General features: G+C 35.4%; 3 protein-coding genes across 6 annotated transcripts in view; 2 read left to right on the top strand and 1 right to left on the bottom strand.

The window, feature by feature from the left end:
• The window catches only part of LOC135834890 (uncharacterized), a 157038-nt gene that overhangs the window by 75064 nt on the left and 59540 nt on the right, over positions 1-22434 (bottom strand). The gene's annotated exons all lie outside the window — the stretch shown is intronic.
• On the top strand, positions 3624-6806 carry LOC135833896 (uncharacterized). Its single transcript, XM_065347715.1, has 2 exons — positions 3624-4109; positions 5798-6806. The coding sequence occupies exons 1-2, from the start codon at positions 3984-3986 to the stop codon at positions 6611-6613; spliced, it is 942 nt and encodes a 313-aa protein (XP_065203787.1). The 5' UTR covers positions 3624-3983; the 3' UTR covers positions 6614-6806.
• LOC135833835 (uncharacterized) lies at positions 15275-17328 on the top strand. The gene is made up of 2 exons (XM_065347628.1): positions 15275-15648; positions 16402-17328. The coding sequence occupies exons 1-2, from the start codon at positions 15595-15597 to the stop codon at positions 17257-17259; spliced, it is 912 nt and encodes a 303-aa protein (XP_065203700.1). The 5' UTR covers positions 15275-15594; the 3' UTR covers positions 17260-17328.

Here is a 22434-nt window from a genome sequence, read left to right as displayed (position 1 = left end):
AATTACTGCTCGAGCGAAGCGAGAGCGAAAATTTTTGGAAAAAATGGGTCCAAACAACGAAAAAACGTCCATTTTTGCATGTTTTCTTTCTAATTTTCGCTCTCAAGGGGGGGGGGGCATGGCCACCTTCGCCCCCCCTTGGCTACACCACTGGTAAAGAAGCCAGGTTAATGAAAATTTTTGAAATTTTCTCATTATTCCTGATACCTCGATATGCGATGTCGACATGTTGATGTAAAATTTGATGCTCAAAATTTACATCCACAACTATGTCGACCAATTTTCAGAATTAAAATTTTTGTTTCAGTGTTTAAAAGCTCAGTAAACATTTGAAAAGATGATCTTTGTCTGAAGGGAGAAAAATTTTTTAATGGCCTTGATAAAATTATTCACTTTTCCATAGTTTGGAGCTGTCGATGTTATGTCGATGCGAAAGTCGATCGTCCACAAATTACATCGACACTAACATCGACCAAATTTTCAAAGATTTCTCAAATTTGAAAAATTAAGTTGATATTGTGGATGTAGGTATTTGTTGATGTCAAATTTCACATCAAAAATTAACATCGACATGTCGTCGACATGAAAATGTATTAGTTTAGTACTCTTAGATAACCTATTGCACCTTTCAGTATAAAGAGTTTAATGTTCAACTATACTGAATATAGACTTTCTGTCTGTACTTCTCGGAGGTGGCCTCCGCGTCGATGCTGCTTTTGCTTTCAGCATGAGCAATGGCCACCTAAGTGTGTAAGAGAAAATAATTTTTGGAAAAAAATTTCAATTTTGAAACTAAAATTTAACAATTTTGCGTAGCTGGAGGTCGACGTAAATTTTGATGCTAATGTCGATCCATCCACATCAGGGCTGTTAAATTACCGTAATTTATTCACGGGTAAAATACGGCGGTAAAATACAGTAAAATACGGTATTTTACGGTATTTATGGTATTTTACTAATTTGAATATAGTGTTATTTTTTGTAGTTTGACTTCAAAGTTCTGAACTTCTGACCTGCCTCTGAAGTAAATTTTCATCTGTTTTAGGTGTTATTAAAGATTATAGAAAATTTTCCGTTGACATTTTTTGGAAATTTATGGGGAAAATTTTTGGTAACTTTCAAATCATAAATTTCCATGGAAATTTGGAAATTTATGAAGGAAAAATGGAAAAAAAGTGTTAATTTGGCTTTTTGGTAAATTATGGTAAAATACGGTAATAAACTTTTGGTAAAATACCGTAAAATACGGTAAAATACCGCTGTAATTTACCAACATAAATTACCTTACAGCCCTGATCCACATCCATCACATTTGGACTCCATCATTTCGATGTAAATTTCGACCCTGTGTCAAGTCAATTGTCGACATAAATGCTGATCAACATTGGTCGGCAATTACATCAACAATCGGTCGACAATTACATCAACAATTGGCTCGACACAGAGTCGAAATTCACATCCACATGTGGCATCCAAAAGTGACGGATGTGGATGGGTCGACATTCACATCAAAATTAGCATGGTCATTGTTGTACTAGAGTAGGAAAGATAATTGATATGAATGTAAATGCGGATGGCAAAATTAGATCGTTAGAGGACTAGACATTAAAGTGCACTAGTTTTTTTTCTGGTGCAAAAACTCAGAAGCCGTCGGGTATTGTCGGCGGTACTTCGTTCAACTTGTATTTATCATTTGATCATCAATTCGTCATCTTTCGGTTCTTCCCAGTTCCCGAAGGCCAAATCCCAATGTTTTGTCATGTGTGATGATTTTATTATTTTTATTTGATGATAATCTTCCCTGACACTAATTTTTGATGTCAAGTATTTTTCAGTTTCTTTTTCCAAAACTAAAGCCTAATACCTAATACTAATGATGTTCATATGAACTTACTTGATAGTTGATGTTGATTGAATAACCACTGTCACTACGTACAGAGGCGAAGATTATTGACAAAATCACCGCGAAATGAGAAAGAAAATATGAAACAAGCGAGGTCCACAGGACCTGGCAACAGGGTTCCCCATTCTTGGATAAAGAATTTTTCTTTTTTAATTTTCATATATGTACTTGCGAGTACTCAATCAAACCAAAGTAAATATGTATTTGGGAATCACATTGGAGTTATCCTGTAAGCTTGTAAATTGGATTATGTTTGTTCTAATTCATATATTAATGACGATTTGGTTATTCTTTTTTATACTTATTACACTTGGACATTGTAATTAGGTTCATTTGAGTTTTGAGTGCTCTCAATTTTCAACAAAACTGAAAATTATTTTCAGTTTCGCTGAATATGAGAAGTAATGATGTCTCCACAATAGAGAAATCACAAATTTTTGGTAACAACATCGGACCTTACTAATTTTGAAAAACTGTCAGTTTGAAAATTTCATTCATCAACTACAACTCATAAATTTCCATTTATTTGCTAATTTTTGAAATTTTCCTCCATTTTAAACACTTTTATCTTTCAGTTTAATTTGAAATAAAAAAATGTAAAAAAGTAGAATTGGAATGTGCGGCTAATAGAAAAATTGATTGCATAAACGGTAAAAATTGTTGGCTGATAAAAACGAAGTTGAAAATGCGTAGTAACGAGTGTTGTTGAAGAAACTGAAAAACACTAAGCACGTAAAAAGGTGTCTTATGGGTAGCGTAATACGCATCACATCAGACACCTTTCTAAATAACGCGGGGCGCTGAATTCTCCATAGCGATTTTAATAGGGTTCCCCATGGTGGGTGAACCCTAAAAACAGTAAACAAGTTGAATTAAGTAGATTATTACGTATTTCCGAGCTTTTGACAATATTGGTTTTTCAACTCATATATTCCAAACTTGCGTACATATGTATGTTTCGTGGAGTATGTTCATTGTTCAGTTGATGAACGATATGATTGTATCAACATTATGGAAAATGCTGAATAATTAATCATATTATGTAGTACATAATGGTATTTTAACAGAGTTCGAGAGTCATGTTATCACACTAGAGAAATGGAACAAGTCGAACGAAGTATTTCCGACTGTACCCGATGACTTCCGAGTTTTTGCGCCGGAAAAAAAAACTAGTGCACTTTAACGTCTAGTCAGTAGAAGAAGAAACTGAAAAATCAGAACTTAAGCTTTATCCATTAGGTACAATCTTCTTGAAATGTAATTTTAATTCAACTTTGCTTCGGGAACAGAACTGTGGGGCCAAAATTAATTTTTTGGTCAGAATATATTCTCAACACAAGAAATCGCCTGCCTATTAAAAATGAGAACTTTACAAATTTTCAACCAATCAAAGAAGGGGTCTTGGATAATGGCGATGGCCTATGTTGATGCAGAATCATCACTTGGAACCGGGTCATTTTTCCAAAACAGATATGTCTCCTCTTTGAGGACCCATATATCCCTCCAGGCGCACCTCCGGAGCTATTATTTTTTCTAAGCGACTTCTAACCCAAAATGAAGGTGTTTACTGAATTTGGTCAAAATCATCTAATATTTTTTTTTTTGCTGTCCGCCCAATTGTACACGTGTACTCGCCTCTCTGTTCGAACCACGCAACAAAATTCAGTAGACTGGTGAACGAAACGACGCCAAAGGATTTTTCCAACGCTTAATGAACCATAGAGGGTAATTTTCGAGCAATTTTCATTACCTAAAACATGTTTTACAAGTTTATCCAAACATTTGCTGGTGAAAAAAAACGCCCACACACACAAAAGCAACAGATGGAACAATTCGACGTTTTGCTTCACAAGCATCAAGTGCAGGCTGCGTCCAATCAATGGAAAATTCTCCTCTTAACAACTTTAACTTTGAACAAATTTGCAACCAAATAAATACCTACATACGTAGCATGGTAGGTAATATGTACGCATGTACCTGAAACCTAGCTACCTAGACCTACTGTCACATAATGTTAAATACGATCACTCGAGTACATTTGTATAATGTTTAAAAACAGTACGAATGCAAGCCGTACAAAATGGGTACGTGTATTTCGACGTTAAGTCGGTCGTTTAGTACACTGCATTATCGTTGTTGTAAAAAAATGAGTTGTTTCTTCGCGGTGGCGGTTGTGCCATGGATGTTGTGCGCCGTCATGAGCCAGGTAAATGATTAATATTGAACTGTTAACAGCTCAATGTGGAAGTACCTTCATTCCCTTCATCTTTGGTCTCTTAAAACGAATACTTTTTATTTCACTTACCTAACGGGCAATTTTTTTAAAACTTGAAAAAAATTAAAATCAGCATGCTTGGTAACGAGTTGGTGGGGGCTGACTTTCTGACCCCAACCCTCTCCTTCCACTAAACATTACCTATAATCAACTCCTTCAGTTATACGTATTGGATGTGCATGCAATATATGTAGTGAAGCAACCAATCAAACTAAACATAGACCACCTAAATCAAACAAATTCCATTTTAAACGTGTCATCAATAAAGGGAGGGGGTGATTAGGGGAAACATTGTTCCGAAAGCTTGCATTTTATTCCCAAAATAGTCAAAAATAAAGCACGAAAAATTGACAAATTTGGAGTCTGGCAGGGTTACAGTGATGTCTCAGCGTGAAGATTTTTGTAACTGTTTTGTTTGATTGAGTTCAAGTTTCCAGGATTTTAGCCAGGAGTTAGTAGTGTTGATACTTTGTTCAAGTTTGTCGATTGCACTTGAGAGATTATTACTTTGGGTGCATAAGCAGGTATCATTTGCAAATTGAACAATTTTAGCATTTGATGAAGTTGTGATGTCGTTGCAGTAGATGTTGGAAAAGTGTAGGGCTTAAAACAGCTCCTTGAGGTACGCCTCTGAAGATGGGTTTAGGTTTCAAAAGTGAATTGTTGATGCGAATCTGGAAGTAACGGTCTGATAAGAACGATTTGATAATATCAAATAAGTAACGAGGTACTTGAGTATTCTGCAATTTTTGTAGGAGACCGGAATGCCATATAGAATCATAAGCTTGTTTAATGTCGAGGAACACTGTGACGGTGTACTGTTTATTTTCAAAACCTTGGGGGATAATTTCAGTAAGACGATGGAGTTGATGTGTTGTTGCTGTATGTTTTCGAAAGCCAACCTGAAACCGTGGCAATATTTCATGTCTGTTGATATGATCAGTCAAGTGCTTCAAGATGATACGTTCCAGTAATTTGGAGAGTGAAGTCAGCAGGCTGATTGGTCTATAGCTAGCAGGAGAAGTTGGATCAGGATTTTTCTTTAGGATTAAAACGATGATTGCTTTTTCCATTCTTGTGGGAAATATCCTCTGAAATTAGAACAAGTCAACACCTCTGTAGAGGGTAACTGAGGACCGGAAGTGCTCAGGTAGCTAGGAAACTTTATGCCCAAGCAAAGTGGCTGCACTGAGCTCCGGCTCAGCGCGATCTGGCAGATTTATTCCTCCAAGCCACAAGCTGATTTGGCTGCTGTGAATGCTTTGCAGTTTCCTAGAGTCGTTGAGAGTAGTCGCTCCTTTCACGAGACGTTATTGGGAATGCCCATAGAGCAGAACTGCATATTTTATATGTGTATTAAAAGTACCATGTATTACGTGAATACACCTAAGATGATAGTATGTCTAGTTTAATTGAGTATAAATAAATGGTTGAGACAATTTCTATTGTTATTATTTGTTGTATGAGGTTAAATGAGACGTACAAACTGTTTGAGAGATTGGAGGGAAGAAAGCTGGACCTTCCCAGAGTAGGCAAAGGGACGAATAGCAATTCTCTCAACACCTCACACAACATTTTTTTGCACTTTCTCATGATCTGTTTTGTTTCTGTTAACGCAGGCTTATCCAATGGCAGTTACACCCGGCACACAAGGCCAAACCCAATCAACACCTGCTCCAGAGACACTTCCTGCTCAACCGCACGAATCTTCTCCCAAATTGAATCCATCTCCTACAGAGGGCCAAACCGTATCAGCATCAGCGCCAGTAAACGTAAACGTGATAGTACGACCTGAACACGGACACTGTCCACCAAACACTGTAGCAGTACCTTGTCCACACCAGTGTCAATGTAAATGTCCAGTAAACGACGAAAACAAACCAACTGGCGAGAATACCGAAACGGATCAAAAGAAGAAAACCGGAGTATGGCACGGGTTGAAAAAACTAGCTTTACTTTGCGCTAATACCCTATATGAGGCTATCGCAGGAGAAAATGGTATCTTGACTAATTTACCCGATAAAGTAGCCTGCGGTCCGCCACCACCACCAAAAAAACCACCGAAGAAAAAACAAAATAAAAACAGCGGAGACGTAAGAGCCTGTTGTATTTTCGGCTCAGCTGGACCTGCGGTACTAGGTGATGAAAGTGAGGAAGAAGAGGAACCAGCAAAAAATACAAAAACACTCCAACTTCCGCCGGTCACTCTCTCTTACATCCATAATCAAATTAGTGCGCTCGGTCAGCCTGCTCCTGCTGCTGCTCAAGTTCCTGCTGTTAAAGGTCCGAAGCACAAAACAACTAATGTTCACTTCAACGGATGCTGCATTGGTAAACGATTGTTCAATTTTTCGAAACTTTTCAAATGGAAATTCATACCTCAAATCAACATTTGCGCTGGCGCCGCCAACGTAAACGTAGTGGAAATAAATTAAGGTGGTTGGAAAAAAATGTACATTATTTTTTTGTTTAGCGTACTTAGAGTCTCGGAACATCTAGATCATGAACCAATCCAACATTATCAAGTTAGAAAATTACATTCTAATTATAAATGTTTTGAATAAATTTTCCAATTATCGCCAAGGCATATAATGTATGTACTTGAATTATGAACGTTCAAAGGACGGACACCCCCCCTCCTCCTCAAAAACACACCGTTCAATTTGTAAGAGCAGCCGAGGGAGGGAGATTAGCTCAATCTATTAGAATTTAATTTTTGAAGAAAACTTGTAAAAAAAAAAGAAAGAAATGTGGAAATTCTGAATGAAGTAGAAAAAAAAATCCAAAATTTGATTTCAAAAATGAAAAACAAACATAATTTTTCGTTGAAAAAAAACGAACATTTTTGAGCAATGGGCATTATTGCTTCAGAATGGGCATTATTGCTTCAGATGTTCAATGGGAAAAGTGTGTGATGGAGGGGGAGAGGGGGCGGTGATAAGTTTCCAAGAGAGCCAGAAAATTATGAAAAAATTGACCAAAAAAATGTTAACTTCCCACTGATTTCTGTAAAAAAAAAAAAAAAAAACAGAAAACGTTTTCAAATGCTTGAATATTTTAGAAGGAAAGGGGAGGGGAGGGGAGGGTGAAATTGTTTACATTTCCCGAGAAAACTAGAAAAGACCGAAAAAAAATGTAAACTTCTGAAGGAAAAAGTCAAGTTTGATCGAAAAAAAAAAAAAAAAAATGGGAAATGTCTGGACTTTGTCCTTCTTTTTGTAATATCGGCACAAAACATGACTTTTTATGCAGTTTTAACAAAAAAAAAAAAAAAATGAAATTAAAAAAAAATACATAGGTATCTATATTACAAAAAACACAAATTTTAGGGCATTTTTGACAAATCGGTGAAACTTTCAAGTACCTACCTGACAAGAATTTTTCCCGATTGTTTCAGTTTGGATCACAGGGCGGGGAAGGGGGGCAATCGAATCAAAATTTGCCTCACGTGAACATTTTGCTGTTTCTAAAGAGAACAAGAAAAAAAATAAAAATCTGAAATATTTCAAAGTCTTATTGAAAAAAAAAAATTGTTTGGAAAAAGCAAGGTTTTCTCGCAATTTTTGCAGAAAAATGAAGACTTTTGACGATTTTTGACAAAAACTTGGAACTTTATCAGGAAACTTTCTGAAATGCTCAAATTTAATGGAGAGACTCGGATCAAAATTAAGATTTTGGTTCAACATTGGACACTAGAGAATTTGAACAAAAATTGAAACTTGATCAAAAAAAAAAAAAAAAAATGGAGAAAGCGAGTCCTATTTTTTTGCAAAAAGAAAACAAAATTTTTTAAAGTTAAAATATTTCTAATTTTTTTTTAAACTACTAAAAATAAAAATTTTTGAAATCAAGAAAATTACCTATAAGTAATCAAACATTTTAAAATTTGATTGAAAAAGGAAAACTTTTTCGCAATTTTTACAGAAAAATAAAAACTATCAAGCAATTTTGGCAAAACTGTTTTCAAATGTGTCAATTTGGTAAAGGCAGGGGAGAGGAAGGGGGGGGTCTAAATCAATTCAGATCAAAGTAGATTCACTCAATTTCTGGAAACAACCTAGGAAAAAAACCTACACAGAGTTATTCACTATACAAGTAACCTTGCGATTGATCACAATGGGTTAAAATTTCACTAGAAATTCAGATATTCCTGCGAAAATATTCCTTGAGCATTTATGAAGAATTTTGAGCTCAATATTGGGTCGTTTTTCCAGAGTCTTGAATAAGATGTAATGCAATAATTCATCAAAATAGGTAAAAACTTCGGCAAAAGTCAAAAATTTCTTTGGAAAATTTTTCGAAGAACTTCTGCAAAATTTTCAGCTTTTGGATCACGATTTTCAGAATTTTTGAAAAAGTTCAAGGCTCCAAACAAAAAGAGAAATTGTTACCAAAATTTTTAGGACGTAATAATTTTATATTTAAAAAATCATGAAAGCAAAAAACACCTTCTCCCCCTTCTACCCTTCCACAAATTTGGAAACTGTATCGATTTATTGCCAACTTGGCATCATTTTAGAAAAATCAGGAATTTTGATAGCAGGAGAATTCCTCATGTTTGACATTTTCGAACAGGACTTTTTTTTGTAATTGGCAAAAAATTTGATTTTATCTCGATTTTGAAACTTTTCGACAGTGGCCTGGTGTCGAAGTTTGAAAGTGGATTTCAAGATCGTTGCAGTGGTCGAAAAAATCTGAAATATTTAGTGTCATTGCCCCTCCCCCCCGCTCAGTGCCTCTATCTTCATTTTTCATATACAAAGTTTTATGTTGATCAAAAACCCCCAACAACAAATTTTTGGATAGGTATCTTCTTCATCATTAAAAAGAAGGATATTTTTATGGTTGAAAGATCTCTAAAGAGGCATGTTCAGTATCATTTTTTTTCGGTTTTTGTTCTAAATTTTTCGTCATTCATAAAACTGATGATAAATAATTTGTTCAAATCAAAATACCTACGCATAAATAATTTTTTGTAAACAGCCCAGAAAAATACACCAAAAGAAAACACATCGCGTGTCATTTCCCAGGTAAAGAGAAAACAGGGAGAGAAAAAGGACGAAAAAGTATCCAATGAAACTTCAATCGAGCATATTTTCGTAATCTGTAATTTACCACATCAAACAGCAACTTTTTCGCGAAATTTAAATTACAAATTCAGGCTTTCATTCGACTCCTCATTAATTTTTTTTCAACAGAAATGCGACGAAAAACTTCAAATTGTATTTTTTTTCTGTATTCGAGCCAGTACGAACTTTGTAGTCGGTATTTCGACAAACTCATTCCAGATTTTTTTACAATATTTATAGAATACCTACTTCTCGGGCTCCTACGCAGTTAAAAACATAAAAAGCTTTAATACGTACGAAAACCCCATCAAATATTGATGCTGGTTTCAAGACTCTTTTCTAAAACCCAATAAAAACATGATACGATCGGACGAGCAGATAGGATCGAGAAGATACTCTTACCAATGAAAAGTATAGACGAATTATAGGTACGAGCATAGCCTACGTCAAAAAAACCTAAAGAAATAAATAATGCCAACAATAAACACGAGAAAATAAATTACATCGCATCGTATTTCACCTGCCAAAATACGGGACAATTGCTTCGAGGGAAATAATCCTAAATAATTAATAGCAATAACCGTCTACGCGACTTTTTTTCCTCTTTGAAAATAATACGCCGGAAAGAAGAATAGAAAAATGTCACAATATCAATCTGAAGCTGAATATTTAACGTGTATAGGACTGAGTAAGGTAGAGAGGTAGGCATAAAGTATACAATTTTTCTTCTCGTTGTAACTCGTGAGTGTCGTGACTCGTTCATTTACCTAGATGAGAATTTCGCGAAAAACACACGTAATTCTTGACGATGAGGCAAAAGGATATTATACCTAAGTTGGAAAATTGTGATGAAGATGAAAAAAAAAGGCCTTAGAGTCACATGTGTTCTAGACTAAATTTACAAAAGGCCACTTGTATTTATCCGCAAAATAACATACCCGCCGTAAGAAACGACATTGAGCAATTTTCCTCGGCGAAAATTTTACAAACTTTCAAGTAACGACATCTCATAAGTTAGTCCAAAACAAAACAAACACAACTGCTAAGAGACGTTTCAACGCATACATACATACATACCTTAATGACTGTTCAGTACCTAAATGGCTAATTTTCCCGACATCATTAGATAAATTTCGAAAGAAAATGACTGGTGGTGCACCAAGTTCTCACATATGTTCATTTACCAACCAATTAAATGCAGTAGGTACGCCAAGTTCTTGTACATATGTTCATTTACCAACTAATTGAGTACTTACCTACGCGGAAATTAAGTAAAATGCCACGATAGTTTAATTTATGCGAGTAGAAAGGCAGAGAAGTACGAATGTAGGTAAGACGGACTTAGACGAATATTTCAACGTTAGTAAAATTATTATATCGGCTCTTTGCGAAAATGAGTCGTTCACCGAAGATTATTGCTGTATATTTCAAGATACGTGTCGGGTACACAATGAATATTTAAATTGAACAATTCGATATTGATGCGACTTAAGAGCCACTGGGCTACAAGAGTGAAGAATAAATCGTTCATTCAAATTCGTGAATCACAACATGAACAAGCTTGGGGGGGAAAAATTCCTCTCTAACAATTCTTTTAAGCCGCACAAAGAAAAAATTTGATGCTCTGAAACAGCTTTTAAAAAAAATGAATAAACTTTGATAACTCACAGCATTGACCAAATATTCACATCACGACGAAATAATTGGTAAATTGGAACGAAATAAAATAAAATGCGACAGGGGTTCCACGACCGCGAAAAAATTTCACTTTTGAAAATCGAGGTAGAAAAAGTCTCAAGATCACTTTGTACTGATTTTTTTCATTTTGATTTTAACTCTAGATTCTGCAAGTTTTTATTCAAACTTTCTAGCAACATTTTTTTGAATTTTCCCACTTTTTTAAAAAAATTTGAGATTTTTCCAAGTTTATGAATTTCTTGGAATTCTCAACTTTTTTCACTGTTGAAGTTTCGAGGTATTAAAGTAAAAATAATAATTTTAAATTTTTTCAAGTTTATGCATTTTTTTTGGATTTTTGAAATTTTTGAGTTTCAATTTTTTTATACCTACTTTACTTATAATGTAGGTACCTACTTACTTACTTAGGTAATCATTTCAAAACCTCACGCATTTTTAAACCCTTCTGAATGTTTTCAAAGTTATTTTGAATTTTCTTCGCTTATTTTGATAGAAAAAAAAACTTTCAATTTTTTTTTTGAATTTTCCCCATCTATTTGAGTTTGAAAGAAATTTTACCAATTTTGAGATTTTTCCAAGTTAATAAAATTCTTCAAGTTTTCAATTTTTTTCATGTTTTTAACGAGTTTGAGGTATTAAAGTAGAGCTAATTGAGGATTTTTTAAAGCTTTATGCATTTTTCAAGCTTTTAGATTTTGCATCATTTTTATTTATTATGTTTCTTGGACCTACAAGGTATCTAGGAAAAGTGGCAAGCATGGAAGCGAAAGGTTAAAACAGCAGCAGAAAAGTCGATTCCACTCATCAAAGGAAAAAGAAAACACACACCATGGATGACTCAAGAGATACTGGATCAATAATGGAAGAACGAAGAAAAGCAAACAGAACCAGTATCAAATACACGGTGCTAAATAATGAGATCATGGGAATGTGTAGAATGGCCAAAAACAAGTGGTATGAGGAGAAGTGCCAAGAAATAGAACATCTAGAGAAAAGGCACAACTCTACAGAAATGCATACCAAAATGAAGCAGATGATGGCTGCCCACAAGAAAAGGCAAAGTGGAATAGCATATATTATGTGAGGAAAAGATGGAAAGTACTGTGTTAACAATCAAGAAACTGAAGAGGTCTGGATCAGCTACATACAAGAATTGTATGGAGATGATACTTGGTTGGGAATTTAATACGCGTGCATTATTTCCATTACATTCGGGATATCGTCCATGTTGATTATAGTGAAATAAATCATTAATGGACTGGGTATTATTGCAATTATGTTCACCTAAAATTTTCACGTCTTTCATGACTGAAATGCAATCGTCATTAACGGCTTGGATCCAATTTTCATTGGCATGCTGGCGGTATTCTAATTTTCCGAATGCTTGTATGGAGATGATACACATCCGGCTCAAATGGAAGTTTCATCCACGGAGGAGGCACCATGAATTGAAATGTGGGAGCTGAGGAACACTGCAGTGAAGAGAGCCAGAAACCACATAGCAGTGGGGGAAGATCTCATACCAGTAGACTTGATTAAATATATAACACCAGAGTATGAAAAGGAGCTGTTGAAGATAATAAATGGAATATATAATGAAAGGTACCCTGTCTAAGGACTTCAAAGCTGTAAATTTTGTACCAATACCAAAAAAGAACAACTCGCAAAAATGCTCTGAATATACATAGAACCATCACATTAATGAGCCACACACTGAAGCTGCTACTCTCCATCATACTTGTAAATGCCAGAATTGAAAAGAAGATAGATGAAAATCTAAGTGAAACTCAATATGGCTTTGTAGTGAAAAACAGGATGATAGATGCAATCACCCCGCTGAAAGTGATCATTCAAAGAGCACTGAATGCAAATGGGGAAATCATTGCCTGCTTTGTCGATTATGAGAAAACATTTGATTGTATCAACCATGAGAAGATGTTGGGAGATCCTGAAAAAATACAATATTGATGACAAAGACCTGCAAATAATCAAGAACCTGTACTGGTAGCAGAGTGCAAACATCAAGATTGGAACTGAGTACTCGGAGAACGGATGTGGTATAAAGAGAGGTGTGATGCAAGGATGCCCCCTCTCACTTGGGTTGTTCAATGTGTACGCAGAAGAAATAATGAGAGAAGCGCGGATCAAACAAATGGGATTCAAGATCAACATCAAGAGAATAAACAAAATAAGTTACGTAGATGACAAAGTGATCCTTGCTAGAACAGAAGCACAGATGCAGAAGATGATCGACCGAATTAACATTGCAGGATTGAAATATGGAATGAAAATAAACGCTGGCAAGACCAGGTTGATGAGATTTACAAAAAGAGACGATAAAGAAGTCAAAATCAACATTGGAGTGCTGATAAACAACGATTAAGTCGAGGATTGGAATGGCAAAAAGCACTTTCAACATCCTTGCCAATGTGCTGGGAAATTGAATGATGAGTATAGGTCTGAGAAGAGAATTAGTTTTTTCAAGTCCTTTTAAAAACAATGCTGCTTGTATTTTTTAGAGGGGGGGGGGGGGGACAGGTTGGAACAAAATTTTTCAAATTTGATTGAAAGCCCAATTTTTATTGAAAAAAGTGATGCAAGATCTTATCACTGAAAGAAATGATTTTCAAAACGCTGTATTCGGTCCCGAAATTGATGCAATGGTTACTGCACAGTCCAGTAATTTTCAAATTACGTAATGATTGCATAGTTCAAATCAGAGAATGCATCAAATAATGGAATGAGTACATCGCCAGGATGGATTTATTGCATCACCTTCCAAAATTCATTTCTATGTTCTCATTACATTTCTTTGGGGACTCAGTCCTGCAGACATGGTATTCAGAACATCATTTGGTGGGTAATAATTACATCGTATAGTAAGCAATGATTACATTCCTTAAACATGGCTGAGAACCATGTAGTGATTTACTGAATACAGTAAACGATGTACTGAGTACGTCGTCAGTGGTAAACATTCCCAAACAGTGAAAAACTTATAAATACTTCGAGGGTCTGAATCAAACATTCTACTCTCGGCCATGTCGTTAAGTGTAGGCAGTTAGAACGAGAGGTTGCAGGTTCGAATACCGGTTAGGTAGGAAAATTTTCATAGGGATAGGGATATTAGGTCTTGTAAAATTCGTTGCAGTGAAAATCATTTAGATGTGCGGAGAAACTTGAAATTGATAATACCTAACCCCACTTTTTAAATACTGTTGAATAAAAACGATGGAATGGTTACTGCACTTCTGTCTAATAGTTACTTCTCTAAATGTGTACTGATTAATGCGTTTCATTCCTATACCAAAATTACCGCGTTTTAATGCACTGAGTGCATTGTTTTAATGTAACTATTACTGTCTATTTCTTTCAGTGTACTTATCATCTAAGCACCTTAATCAAATTCAACCAAACATAAAAATTAACAAATTCTCAAAACTTTTGCACTTTTGCTCGCCAAAAAAACTTACTCAAAATTGTAGATACCTATTAGTACCCTATTTAAAAATTTTAGAATAGAACATCAAATTTCAAAATGAAATTTTCACGAAAGTTGAAGCCCTCCACAACATTATTCAACCAGTCTGACTCCGATTTTTTTGGAACTTGCAAATTTTCCTCCAAAAACGACAGTTTTTGACGCTTATTGTGCAATGTGCACCTCTAGCTCCTCCTCTTTTGCTATGTGTGTTTTTTTTTTCAGGAAAGAACCGAAATGGTAACATTTGACCCTAAATGTTAGGTTGATGTTAGGTTGATCACAACTCGAATGAATTTAATTGTGGGGCCTTTATTTTCACACTCCTCACTTTCCCACCCAGTGGCGGAGCCAAGGCGAAAGGGCAGCAAATAATTCGAAATAAAACATGCAAAAATGAACTTTTCCCCCGGTTTTTTGGACCCATTTTTTCGAAAAATTTTGCCTGTTGCTTCGCTCGAGCAGCAATTTTACCTTTATTTTCATACATTCATCTGACATTACGAAAAGTTTTTAGAAAATTAATTCAAAATTTCGATTTTTCGTGCTTAAAAATCTGATTTTGCCCCCTCCTTGAGAAATGGAATATCAAGGAGAACATCAGGGCTATTGGTAAGACATTTTTTGAGATCAGTCTATCTTGATATCTTGATTTCTTCGAACGATATATCAAAAAGAATAGAAAAATGATAATTTTAAAATTCTCCGAAAGAATGGTACTTCTAGAGAATTTTTGGCAAAATGATTGATAGAGCATAGGTGGTCGTTTTCGAAGCTTAACGAGCTTCCCGACTGTCTGAATTTTCCACCAATTATTAATTAACTTTCGTAATCGGCGATGTGATCGACACGTGACGAGCGCAATTTTCACAAAACCCATCATCGAAAAAACAAGCGTTTTTGACACCTGCCATGAATCAGCTACACTGCAGTGCAGGGTGTTGATTCCTATCGTACTCACAATTAAGTTGTAAAATTTGCCAGTGTAATAAATACGTAAAATACACGGGATAATCGCACTCGAAACATACCACTCACATATTCCATGTACCTAGACCTACATACGACACGTAGGTAGCCAGGTACACCAGTAGGTAATGGGAGTTGGGAACACTGAAACGAGAAATGGCAAAGTTTACGAACAGTTGTTCGGTATAAGTTCGCGAATATGAGTCGTTTTTTTGCAGTTTTACTATTGTTGCTATACGCAGTGGTTTGTCAGGTAAATGCAACCAGGTTTTTCATCGCTCAAGTTCATTGTTTAATGTTCATGCATATTGCAATATATTGCATATTACGATACCTACCTATACTATTATTGCGGGCTAACAAGTGACAAAGTGCGTCAATGACGAGTGTGCATCAAAGTGCAAATCGTCACTGAATTTTAAACTGACAATAATTACAATATCAAGTGAAAATAACCATCATTCTAATACCAACGAAATATTCAAAAAATGGATCACGCTCGCTGTAATCAAACATGTTGAAATTTTGCATAAAGTGGAAGGGATGGAAGGTACAAATGATTTTTCACTCACAATAGAACATTTGCGCCATTCAAAATCAATTTTCAAACATTTTTTTTTTTGAATTCTCAAAAATTAAATTGAAGAAAAAAAAATCAAAAAAAATAAAATAAGAAGAAAATTTTTTTCGAGTTGAAAAAGCACACAAAATAAACCGAAACGTAAAATTTCGATCATTTTAGTTCATTTTTTGAATTTTGTAAAATTCCTAAAAATTCAAACTTTGCTCCAGAAAAATATTTTGCATTAAAAATCGAAAATTCAAAATAAAAATACGTTAATTTCGAGTGTTTAGGCACCCACGTTTTATTAGGATCTTCTAGATAGAATTTTTTAAAAGTTATAACTTTATTGTTGACGAAATTTGTCACAAAAATAAACATAATTTCAACTTTTTTGTCTACCTGGTAAACCCCTTTCGATAATATTCTTTTTCATCAATATAGACTGCACCTACAACGGAATTAGCCAGCTCGAACCCAGCACCGCATGATCCTTCGAACCAGCCACCTTCTATAACTCTATCACTTCCAACATCTGGAGTAATTTTAGAAGATCCTTCATCGACACCACCTTCAGTAGATCAGCCAGAACAACCGTCATCAGAATCAACACCACCACTTCATCAGCCAGAAATACAAACACCACCTCTTCAGCTAGAAACACAACCACCGGTTCCAGCACCATTGCCTCAAATTGCCCAACCACAAACATACCCTCCGGCATCACCTCCACCACCACCACCACCCACCCAACCAGACCAACCAGAAATACAACCAGTTCCCGAACCACCCGTATGTCCATCTCCATTAACGATGCCCCCGTGCGAGCAACCCGTGCCACCTCCCCAACCCCCTGCTAAGAAAAGAACCGGTTGGAAAAACGGTCTCATGAACCTGGTGAATGTTTGCGTTTCAGCCATAGTCAACAGTTTAACCGATTTATACGTGGTAACCGGTGAAAAGCCGCCTAAGAAGTGTAATCGTAAACGTAATTACATAATCTCGTTTGGCAAGAAGAAACCATCGTTATGCGAACAAACCAATGAACAAAGTGAAAAACCCCGCGTTAAGAAAAATAGAAACAGTTTCTGGTACAAAGATTATCGAACTGAGGCCTCCCCTCGAACTCGGTTCGCTTCATGCGCAACAGGTCAAGATGGCGGTACTAAACAGTGTAATTTCTGCTGCGTCGGCAACGACGTAGTCAATTGTAGTAACTGTATAAATATCAATTGTAGCCCTCAGATTAACTGCTGCTCTTGCGTTATTAACGTGACCGTCGTCAATGTGAACCAATCGTAATTTTACTCTCGAATATCGGATTTTCGTGTTGATAATAATTATTGGGAAATATACCTACTACGTGGAAAAGACTCGTTTTCTGCTCATTTTTCAAGTAGGGGATAGGTTAGGGATACCCCGTGATTTGAATGTGTTTGAAATTTTTCAACGAAAAATGACGTGTGATTCTTCGAGTGGCTAGAAAATTTTATTATGAAGTCCAATGCCATTATTTGTTTTCGATTTTAATCTTTTAAGCCTCAGATTGCTGAGGAAAAAATATTACTTTTGAGGTTCATTATCGAAATCTTAGAATGATACTGATATTTCAGGAATATCGTCATGCAGTTTGGATCGTTCAACTTTTATACTACGTTTTCTATTTTTTTCTGTTTGTTAAAGATTTTTTAAAATGTACGTGATATATTCTAATGAGTCTATAATTATGTAAGAAATAAATCGATACAGCTATAAATGTAAATTATTGATTCATTTCATTCCAATGCAAAGGATTATAGTGGCATGTGAGATAGCAAAAGAATCATTTGAGCCTTGAGGTGTCCATCTCCACCTTCGATTTGATCGGGAATGCAATTTTTGAAAACATCATTATTTGAAACCTCCAAATAAGCTTACAAATTTCAGGTGCTCAAGCTGATTTTTCGACTTTTGGTGAATTTTTGAAAATCCAAAAATGGGGATTTCCTGAAATTCGGCTTGAAAAAAAAATGATGGAAATATATTGGTTTTGAAATCAATATCGACAGGTTCGACACCCCAAAATGAGTTTTCCCACCATTTTTCACCATTCTGAAGTCACCAGTTTTTTGATAAGGGGAGGGGGAGGGGGTCAAAAATACCAATTTTGTCGATTGATATCATATTCATACGACTTTTGAAAAAAATTTCATTTTCTGATTTGGATTTTTGAGAGCTCAAAATATGTGATTTTTTAAATTTTAAAAGAAAGAAACAATTTGGCCGGATTGAAGCAAGGGCGAAAGTTCTAACGAGGGCAAGAGGTATCGTTGAAAAATAAAAAAAAAACAGGGGTTTCTTCCAACACAGGCCATTTTTCTGCCAGGTCATCCAGAAAAGAGCGAGCCCGAGGCAAACTGCTCCCCTTTGCTCCCTCCTCTTGACGGCCCGGCCCTGGGATCAGAAAGTAATTTGCACAGCTAATAATCAACTTTGGGGCTGTTATAGTTGAAATCGGATAGATTACTTAAGGGAGAAATGGAAATGATTGATTTCGTACTCAGTGAAGATAATAGTATATTATGCAACTAGGGAGATAATGTGATCTTCAACGAATTTTGAGGTTTATTTCCCGAGCGAAGCAAGGGAAGTAACTCAAAATGGTTGAAAATCACATTATCTCTCCAGTTCCATAAAATATTTTACGTTTTTTAGGGAGAGAATCGCTAATTTGTCCGCCGAGCGATTAGCGAGCGGGAGATAATGTAGTAGATTATCTCCCTAGAAACGTAAAAATTATTCCTTATGAGGGGAATAATTGCCTATTGCCAGCTAGCTCAGAAGGCTGTAACCTATCTATTCAACCATACACATTCAATGTTTATAGTCATAAATAAAAACGCTGTTTTACTTATACTATATATTTACACTATTTACAAATCGTCATAAACATATATCGTGTGCAATTATGTTTTCACATAGCATTTGAATGAATGATATTTGGAGACGTAAATGACTCAACTCTACCTATAGTGAGAAAGCAGGTGGAATAGGACGTGCGAATTATATACCTATTAGGCACCTGATAATATAACTAGGTATTCGTCTAATTAAGGTCATAGCACTAGACATTTTAGTCAGACCTGCTATGACGAAAAACTTATAATTAAATAGTATACATATTTCACTACTTACAGAACACTATACGCTTTTTTCCATCTCTATCAGTGGCCTCCCCAATACTAAAGGCATCGATGGAACTTAACTAAACGAGATAGCGCATAACACTTTGCATAATCCGAATATGCGGCGGAACATAACAAACTTCCCAAAAAAGATACTATTTATCGATCACCGGATCGATCAATATATTAAAACAAATTGAATTACCTCGCTAGAAGAGGGTACAAATAACCATCACTGGATCGTGGCCTCCCGTGGGGACGCATCCACGATCTGTTATATTAATAGGCGACAAGGAACCAGCTAACTAGTATTTCCCAAAACCAAGTGAAGATTTTTCTCAAGAAATCTCTAATATAAAGACGTACATAGCAGCAAAATCCCAACCCCTAAAGAGTGGTGGTATATGCGCAATGCGTGAGAATTGCTATGTACAAGTACAGAGCTAATAAATAATTTTCTTAAACCCTATCTTCGATCATAAATGTCATCATGACGCGAGCCGCGAGATCATTGATTAATTGACCTGTCACAGGGGGTGGAATGCCGCCACATACGTCGCTAAACAGAGATCTCATAAATCTGTCATTCTATTGTCCTTGTCACGAACTCTTTAATAAGGAGGGTTCCGACAATCACCTGACGTCATGTACATAATGTACAGAAGAATGCGAGATTTTTACATTTCTTAATAATTTCACACGTTCCCAATATTTTCAATATAAGGGGTCAGTAAAATAAGCACTACCTTCGGCAGTGGGGCCAATCTGCCCTATGTCACATTTCCATCCTTTCTAATGAGTTACTCTTATTCATACTTGAAAAAAAATTTTTGTTCTCATCTCCCCTCCATCCCCCCATATTTTTTATTATTAGGGGAAAAAATTCTTGAAGTGAGAATATAGAACTTATAACAATTTTTTTTTCAAATGATTCAATTTTGAAGAAGGGGAAAAGACAGCTAAAATTGAAAAAAAAAATGTTGTAAAAAACTGAATTTTTTCACACGTTTTAATTTTTGGGAAGGGAAAAAGGCGACTCTCTCATTTAGGTATCGAAGTAAAAAAACTTTCAGGATGAAAATCAAAATTCTTCTGAAAGAGGATGAAAATTCATGAAAAACTTCAAACTATACAATATGAAAAATGGAATAAATTAAAGTCAATATACTTTTCATTTTTAATTTCGCATTTCTGCGTCAAAATTCTTCTAGACACTTCATTTTCAAGAAAATAACCTTCGGTCTCTCCAACAATGTTGATCCTCATGTGTGGAGAGCACCCCAGAATTGGGAAAATTTTTTAAAAATTGAAATAAAGTTTTAGTATTTTTTCATTTCTGATCAAAATTTTTCTAAATAGCCCCTATTCAAAGAAAAACCTCCCCTCAAAAACCCCCAGCTCCTTTTGTACGCCATTTTGGAATTTTTCAAAAATGAAATCCATTTTTAAAAATCGAAAACTGAATTTAGAAAGCTGAAATTCAGGTTTGAAGGCTACAGGCCACAGTTTGGGCACACCTCGATTGGTTCCTTGGTGCGTTACAAACAGAAAGGGGGGGAACAACTGAATCTAACCCCCTCCCCATCTCCTCTTCACTACTTCTAATTCCATCGTTTTGAATACAATTCTCTTTTTCTGTCATTTCGTCAAAATGATTGAAGAAATTCACTTTCAACTTTTACATAAATGGCTGAAAATTCAAGAAAGCTATGAACGTCATCCCAGCCCAAAGATCGAGTACGTTTCTCAAATAATTCATTAATATCGGGTCAGGAAATTTTTCAAAAATTTGAAAAAAAAATACAAGATATTCAACGGTAAATAAATATGAATTTGAAAGTTGATAACCAGGTAGTCAGGTACCCCGAAAATAGAAAAAACACTCTCAAATGATAAATGTGTTGCCTAATTTCGAAATTATCAGGGGCGATTGGCGCTCAAAACGTGGATAAATTGTGATTTTGACAGCGAGCGAGGGCAATAATACGTCGAAAAGAGGGGAAAACTTTTTCTCGCGACTCTTTGCCCATTTAAAACTGAAGGGACCATAAATTTCTCAAACACCAACTCAAAATGGGAAATTCCACAACAGACATTGCTCATTAATACAAAAACACATTCGAACCTTCTGACAAATAATTCGTCAACTGACACTCGTAATGGTAAATCTCACCTTAAAATAGGTACACCCCATCACCAAACCAATTCATCTTTAAACCTAAATGAGAGTTTTTAATTAAATCCTCGAATGTTTCTGGTTTCAATGATATGAAGATACGATTACTAAAATGTCCTTCGCTACTTCACAAATCTTTCGTACAAGGTGAGTCTACAAATACGAGTATATTAGAAAGTCACTCGAATCATAACAATACGAGACTACACGTCGTATCATCAGCCTACTTGAATTTTACTCGAAAATGGAATTTTCAAAGCGATAAAAACAAAAGAAATACGAGAATCGGAGCACGAAGCACGAGACAGCTCGAAAATCTCAGCTAATTAACGTTTTTTGTTATTACGCGTGAAATACTCGTATACGGCACGAACAAGGCGCCAGCATCACGAACACCAACAACAGATAATAAAATACAGAGAAAACAAAATGCTTTTATCTGTACTTCGGCAAGAATTTTCTTATTTGAGGAAAATTCTTCGCGTGTTCGTTTAAACACTAATGAAATGAGGAAAGAAAACTGTCTGTTTTCGAAATCCTATTCACACTAGAAACAAATTACCTACAGCTGGTCCTGTTAAACTAAATCTCGAAAAAATACGAAAAATCTCTCCCAAGTACAGGTTGAATATGAATTTTTCTGGTATTTCTCAGAAAAAAAAATTTAGGGATAAGTTGATCCTAAATTATATTTTTGAAAAAAAAAACTTTTTCTGCGAAAAAAATCCCTCTTGAAATTTTTGTAAGTTTCAAAACCCAACACAAGAAAAAAAACTTTGTGATTATGATTAAACTTAAACCAGAATCAAAACCTTGATATGAAATGATCATGACTAAAAATCACAACGCACTAACGATTAAAAACAACCAAAAAACGTCAAAATTTGATCCAAAATACCAACAATTTCAAAAATATCACTCCACGTACCACATTGCTCCTGTCAATATCGGTGTAAATCCAACACGAAAACAAAATATCGTGCACACTCGCAACCCATATGCGATCAAGTGCGACGTTAAATTAAGAAACCGAACTAAAAATAACTCCAAAAAAAAAAAAAAAAAATAGCAAAAATAACCGCAAATAGGTAACATGACGAGTCACCAAACTTGATGATAATGAACTAAACTTCGAAT

The sequence above is a fragment of the Planococcus citri genome, chromosome 1 (genome assembly GCF_950023065.1).
Source record: "Planococcus citri chromosome 1, ihPlaCitr1.1, whole genome shotgun sequence".
Taxonomy (NCBI): domain Eukaryota; kingdom Metazoa; phylum Arthropoda; class Insecta; order Hemiptera; family Pseudococcidae; genus Planococcus; species Planococcus citri.
The sequence above is the reverse complement of the archived record's forward strand: the minus strand, read 5'-3'. Positions and strand labels throughout refer to the sequence as shown.